At 25.9% G+C, this 6,386-nt stretch overlaps 2 protein-coding genes across 5 annotated transcripts; one reads left to right on the top strand and one right to left on the bottom strand.

Moving 5' to 3' along the window:
- Positions 1 to 798: 798 nt before the first annotated feature.
- LOC126920165 (glycoprotein-N-acetylgalactosamine 3-beta-galactosyltransferase 1) lies at positions 799 to 4,440 on the bottom strand. 4 transcript variants are annotated; one of them, XM_050730162.1, is made up of 7 exons: positions 4,191 to 4,440; positions 2,835 to 3,024; positions 2,499 to 2,652; positions 2,195 to 2,370; positions 1,922 to 2,129; positions 1,677 to 1,815; positions 799 to 1,465 (listed from the first exon to the last, which is right to left on the bottom strand). In XM_050730162.1, exons 3-7 carry the CDS (start codon positions 2,527 to 2,529, stop codon positions 919 to 921), a joined length of 1,101 nt encoding a protein of 366 aa, XP_050586119.1. In that variant the 5' UTR covers positions 2,530 to 2,652; positions 2,835 to 3,024; positions 4,191 to 4,440; the 3' UTR covers positions 799 to 918. The 4 variants fall into 4 exon arrangements, with proteins under 4 accessions (XP_050586119.1, XP_050586120.1, XP_050586121.1 ...); XM_050730163.1 differs by lacking the exon at positions 4,191 to 4,440 and adding an exon at positions 3,100 to 3,831; XM_050730164.1 differs by lacking the exon at positions 4,191 to 4,440 and adding an exon at positions 3,607 to 3,831.
- A 1,013-nt stretch (positions 4,441 to 5,453) lies between these two features.
- On the top strand, positions 5,454 to 6,302 carry LOC126920186 (probable trafficking protein particle complex subunit 2). Its single transcript, XM_050730199.1, has 3 exons — positions 5,454 to 5,672; positions 5,800 to 6,033; positions 6,109 to 6,302. The coding sequence occupies exons 1-3, from the start codon at positions 5,583 to 5,585 to the stop codon at positions 6,205 to 6,207; spliced, it is 423 nt and encodes a 140-aa protein (XP_050586156.1). The 5' UTR covers positions 5,454 to 5,582; the 3' UTR covers positions 6,208 to 6,302.
- The last annotated feature ends 84 nt before the right edge of the window (positions 6,303 to 6,386 follow it).

Here is a 6,386-nt window from a genome sequence, read left to right as displayed (position 1 = left end):
TTGATGTTGCAAGCATAGTAGAAACAGACTAACATTTTCATTTCTGTAAAATTTACGACTAGTTTAAAATTCACTGTGCATCATTTTTCTGGTAGTCACATCCTCAATTTGTACAAGAAAGAGGTACATGTAAATTACTGTAAATTGATGACATTGATGACATCAATGACGAATCATTAAATCGTTATAGAATAATTCTCCTGTTTCTTTTTAAATGTTTATGGAAATTATTGGAGAGTTCGAAATAATATAAAATTCATTACTCGCAAAAAATAACTAATCACAATAAAAGAATAAAACTTCATTTCATCAGCTAATTATATATTTGGTTGAAATTAGACTAGATTTTCTTGTATAAATTCATATGTGTACAGCGATATCAAAACTAAATAATAAAAAATACCAATAATTGATAATGTTAATAATTAATAATATTTCTAATGTGCTTGTAACATTTATTTGTAGAACAGAGTACACCCTGTCTTGCACTTTCGATGAAATTATAAATTTCTCATCGTTACATATAGGTATGTATAAACATTATATATATTATGAAACATTTTATATATATATCACAAATTTTATCTTTCAATGAATATATTAACATCTAATTCGTTGGCCCGAATAGACTAGTTATACTCATACAAAATAAGGGAAAAATATTATCATTTGATTGAATTAATAACAAATTTAAATACGTCATACCTAGAATTTAAAAAATTTAAAATAATTGAACAAAAATGTATCTTGAATAATTATCATAACCATTAATTGGGAAAAAATTTTTATGTTGCAAGATCTGTTTTTCCTGATTTATTAAGATCCAAAATACTTTTTTCTAGTTTGATAATATTCGTTTGGAAATTTATAAAGAACAGAATTATTCTTTTCATATTTCAATTAAGAATAATATGTAGACTAGTATTTAGTCGATATGGTGGTTGATTGATCTGTAGTAAGTTTTTCCACAACGTGTGTAATACCATACGGTCTTAAGTGATAAATTAAGTACTCGAGAACATACATCATATTGGGCGACACATAGTGAAACGAAATTGCGCTATCAGAACAACAATTGAGGCCATCTTTGGTATCATAATAAATATACTTCCAGTACCAGAAATTCTTATCTACGTGGTTAGGAATTAAATGATGCTCTGGTACAAAAGGGAAGAATCTTCCGCGACCATGTGGATCCCGAGTGTCCATTGCTTTGACATTTACTTTTTCCAAACACTTTCCCATTTCCACATCTTCTGCACCTCCATTATCTGATCGACATTTTGTTTGATCAGGCAAAGCCTCCTCTACGAACTTACGTAAACCTTCCTTGCTAAGTACATATCCTGCACCACCGCTCATGTATCCTTGTTTCACAAACGGTTTAAATCTACAGCCAAAATATAATGGCGAATTTTGATCATAAGATGACAGCATATATCGTAAATTTTCAACCACCACATATCTGAAAAGGTCTTAATCTAAATTAATTTTCCATTCAACAAATTAATATACATAACTAAATGCGATTGTGTAACTTTAAAACGTTACTTTAAAAATCCATACTATAAATCTTTTGCGATTTTAATATAATTTCAACCAGATCTTATATAAATCATTTCAAAATTTGAACTAAATGTCTAACTTAAGATTTGTAATTTCAATAAACTACGTACGTATCATCATCGGCTTTCATAAACCAATCAACTTCATCTTTGTACTTTTCATAAGCATATTTGAAAGCTTCTTTGGTTTTTGCCCACAAGTTATCTCTCCCCTCTTTTACTGGTAAAACAATTGTGGGTAAATTTGCATCTGGAAACATATTAAATTACAATATAATATAGAATAAATTACAGTATCATGTTAAAAATCATTCTTTGAATTGTTGTTATTGTTGTATTACAAAAGTATAATTTACCTTCAGCAGAGCTCATAAACAAAAGAATATTGCAACGTTTGCCCCATGTTGCTTTCACATGCTGTGCTTTACTTTGATGATTTTTTGGACCAGTCATGATCCAACAAAGAACACGTACTTTCTTTGCAAGTTCTTGCGCAACTTTGTCTTCATCTTTATGAAAATCTTCATCTTTACCATGAAACTTTACCTCTATCTCTGGCCCAATCTATAGTATTTATTAATAAGATTAAAAACTAAATATGAAGAGATTAGAAAAAGCAAAATATAAACCTCTGACTCCAAGTCTGAATAATGATGTGGATCTCTTGAAAGCATAAGGCCACCAGAAAACCAATTAAATATATATGGCACATTTTTTGTAGATGTTATTAAAAGGTACGCTGAGATAAATCCAAAAATTATACCCGTAACAAGAGTTAATACAAAATGCTTACCACTTCTAACACCTACATATAAAATAAAATTTAAACAATAAAAAGAGTTACAGAGAGAGTTTGTTACATAAATGATATTGTATAATGGAAGCTAAATTAATAATATTAGTTAATATCATAAATTTTTAATATCAGTTTACCATTAATATTTGGAAATCTTTGCCGAACCATGATACATGTATAATACAATTAAGCTACTTTATCATTCAGTTAAAGTATTGTAATCAACATAATTTTATTTCCATTTGTCAGCATATCAAACAGACATTATACATGTTTAGTTATGTCATATTTCTGCAACATAAAATACATTTTTCTAACTTATAACAAAATTCTCATTTATTAAAAGATTAATTACCTATATAATTGAAACAGTTTAAAATCAATTAATTATATGAAATAAAGTAAATTACACAATGCAAATTTTTGTAAAGAATTTTAATATTATCACACAAATATTATAGTAATCAACACACCTGAGAATTTCTATACATATAAGTAAAAATCAAAAATTACTTCGACCATATTTATGATTTTTTATTCTTTAAATAGATCACTATCATTTGCTATATCCTATTTATATAACAATGCTATATCGCAATCTTTAATTGCTTAAATAAAATTCTGATCTTCTTACATTAGTATTTGTATCAATCTACATTGTTTCTGAAAATAATACATAGTAATAAATATGTTATGTTTGAATAAATTAATATTATATGTTAAATTAACATAAATTACCTTAATACAAAAATTTCTTTTGATTAGTTTTATTATATATATAAAATTAAATACAGAAGAACAAAAATGACAGTATTATAATACATATAATTTCTGCTTCAATATAGTGTCATAAACTCATTAATTTAGGAAATTCCTTAAAAATCGTTTAACCTTATCTTATCTCGTTATTAAAATAGGATGTTATCTTATCTTATACATATGCACTATATTTGTATTTTAATTTTGTACACTTCAAGTTTCACATAAAGAAATACTTAAATACTTTCATAAGTGCTATCTAACATGATAAAACTCATGATTAATATAAAACCTCAAAGTAAGACAAATAAAATAATAAAATAATAAATAAATAGCATATATAAATAAATAATATATAATATATAAATAATAATAAATAATAAAGAAATAAAATAAACAAAGATCGATTAAAGTGTTTAGACAAAATACTGAATCTACAACATGATATTTTTTCTAAATATATTAAGTTGCAAATATAAAAATGACCTTGTCTTATGTTATTCTATTCGACTATTAGAGAGCTTTTGTAAATGTTTACAATAATTGCATTGTTATTATCTAACATCAATTATTCATCTTTCTTGAACACTATATTTAATACCCCCTACTCCCCATACTAGGGTTGCCAAAGGAGTCTCTTAAATGAGAGGTTACCACTACTTCCACTGCCACTCTCAATGCAATCATAAAGATAAATTTGAATGTTGGATAAGATTAGATTAAAAGATAATGGGACTATTTTTAAATAATATGGAAAATAAATATAAGACTATCAATGTAATATTAACATATTGTTTTCTTAATAATGATTTATTTTGCTTAAATTTTAAACAAGTTTAGTATAAACGAATTTTTAGACTAAAGTGTTTTACAATTTTACTAAAATGTTACAATGTTCATAATACTAAATTATTTTACAAATTATTATTGAAACATAATTAACAGTTTGGGCTTTTAAACATTTCTATAACTTAATTCTTATTTAATATAAATTTGTTTATTGCGATTAGGCTGCAGTTTCTTAAATTACTTTATAACTAAATAAATAAAATTACTGTATATTGGTTTACCTGATATTATATCCTATTTATTAATTTTTGATACTCTAAAATCACTATAAATACAGGCTGTTCCAACAACAGCGGTACAACTGGGCACGGGGTGATTCATCGTGAAAAAATAAGTTGAAAATATAAAGTTTTTGCATATGAAACTTCGTTTCTGATAAAATCGAGTTTAAAGATTTGTTAAGTATACTTAAACTTGAATAATTACAGACCAGATCTAAGTAAATAATAAGCAGGAGATCGTTCTATATGCAAAAAGAAGTCAATAATGTAAAATAAAATTTTTCTGTTTTAAGCCTTGTTTTCAAGAAAATTTAAATGTGTTTACAGTTAATTATTGGTCTGATATAAGTGCATAATAAATTTTCAAATTTACTTTTCTCGAAAATAAAGCGTCTTATGAAAAAATTTTATTCTATATTTTGTATTTATTTTCACATATAGAATAATCTCCTGATAATTGTTTATTCATATCTAGTTTTTAATCAGCCATGACAAATTAAATTTAAATTTAAATGTAATTTAATTTTTTCGTATTTGATAATAATAAATTCAATTGTTGGACAAATCAGATTGCTTAATTTAAAATTCTCTAATAACTTTACATACTGTTTTTCACATATTGATCTCTATAATACCATAAGCCTAAATGCACGCAAGCATGATCTCACTGTAATATTGTTCTCAATAGAAAAACAAAGAAAGACATATGGTCGCAGCAGGATTGTGCGGCAACATGTTGCTCGTATGGATTCAGCCTAATTCTAACTAGTATATATAGTCAGAGAGCAAATTTCCTCTCTAGTATAGTCTATCCAAAGAGACGAGACAGTAAACATAAAGAAAATGTAATTGCTGTAGCTGCATTTACTGGTTGCCGACTAGTGAAATTCAAATGTGACACTGTTTCGTCTCATTGGACAGACTATATAATCTAGTATATTAAATTAGTATTAGCAGAGAGAAAACTCCTCTCTGGTATCAGCTGATAGCAACAGACAACTCAATAGATAGAGTACATATATCACGTGGTCAGTTGTGTTTACTTCCCGTGAATCAATTGTTATATAGTATATAATTTATAATTAAAATATAATATGCTATAGATATTACATTAAATAGATTTGTTATTGAAAAATAATCATTGGTAAATACGAATTTAGTTTTCGTACTGCAATGAAATTTATGTATATATAATACTATTTCCAAGTTTACTATTAAAATCGTATATAAATATACGTATATATATGTATATAAATATTACAGTTTTTCCTATGTAATCACTAATACATCATATACGACATATATACCTACGTATACATATGACACTTGGTGTAAAAGTGTCAATGTATGGAAGTAAAATCTTAATTGAAATACACCAAGCCTATTAACAAGATGACAGCTAACTATTATTTCGCAATCGTCGGGCATACTGACAATCCTCTATTTGAAATTGAATTCAACAATTCTGGGAAAGATGCAAAGGTTCATCATTTTTATAGGTTATATTTAAGTAGTATGATACAATTATTTGCTGATTGTATACAACAGTATGAAAATATACTTATAATTTAAAAACAATATTATATTTACATCATTGAATTTTTAACAGAAAGAAGATTATACTCATTTAAACCAATTTATTGCACATGCTGCCCTAGATCTTGTAGATGAACATACTTGGAAAACAACAAATATGCATTTGAAAGTTGTAGACAAATTTAACCAATGGTTCGTGAGTGCATTTGTTACTGCAACTCACATTCGATTTGTCATGGTACATGACAGTAAAAATGAAGATGGTATAAAAAATTTCTTCAATGAAATGTATGAAATGTACATAAAGGTAAGATGTATATATTGTAGTATTTGATATTTTATTCATATTATATAATAATAAAATTTTTAATCTCTTCTTTAGTACTCAATGAATCCATTCTATAAATTAAATACGCCTATTAAATCCATTGGCTTTGAAAAAAAGGCGCAATTATATGGTAGAAAATATTTATCTTCATAAATTGTTCATTATTTCATAGTTGTTCCTTGTATGTATCCATTACATGAAAAAAAAATGGAAGAAGTGATACACTTAATAAAATACCATAGAAATAATTTCTGTTATGAATAAATTATCTCTTACCTAATTAATATGTATACATAATATGTGAATATTATATGAATGTGGTCATATAAATA

This window comes from Bombus affinis, chromosome 9 (genome assembly GCF_024516045.1).
Source record: "Bombus affinis isolate iyBomAffi1 chromosome 9, iyBomAffi1.2, whole genome shotgun sequence".
Lineage (NCBI taxonomy): Eukaryota > Metazoa > Arthropoda > Insecta > Hymenoptera > Apidae > Bombus > Bombus affinis.
This window is presented reverse-complemented; position numbering and strand designations above follow the sequence as displayed.

Coding starts and splice junctions, on each gene's coding strand:
- LOC126920186 (XM_050730199.1), top strand. CDS start 5,583: ATGACAGCTAACTATTATTTCGCAATCGTCGGGCATACTGACAATCCT. Junction 5,673..5,799: donor ATTCTGGGAAAGATGCAAAG/GTTCATCATTTT, acceptor AATTTTTAACAG/AAAGAAGATTATACTCATTT. Junction 6,034..6,108: donor TGTATGAAATGTACATAAAG/GTAAGATGTATA, acceptor TCTCTTCTTTAG/TACTCAATGAATCCATTCTA.
- LOC126920165 (XM_050730162.1), bottom strand. CDS start 2,529: ATGGTTCGGCAAAGATTTCCAAATATTAATG. Junction 2,130..2,194: donor ATTCAGACTTGGAGTCAGAG/GTTTATATTTTG, acceptor TAAATACTATAG/ATTGGGCCAGAGATAGAGGT. Junction 1,816..1,921: donor GTTTATGAGCTCTGCTGAAG/GTAAATTATACT, acceptor ATATGTTTCCAG/ATGCAAATTTACCCACAATT.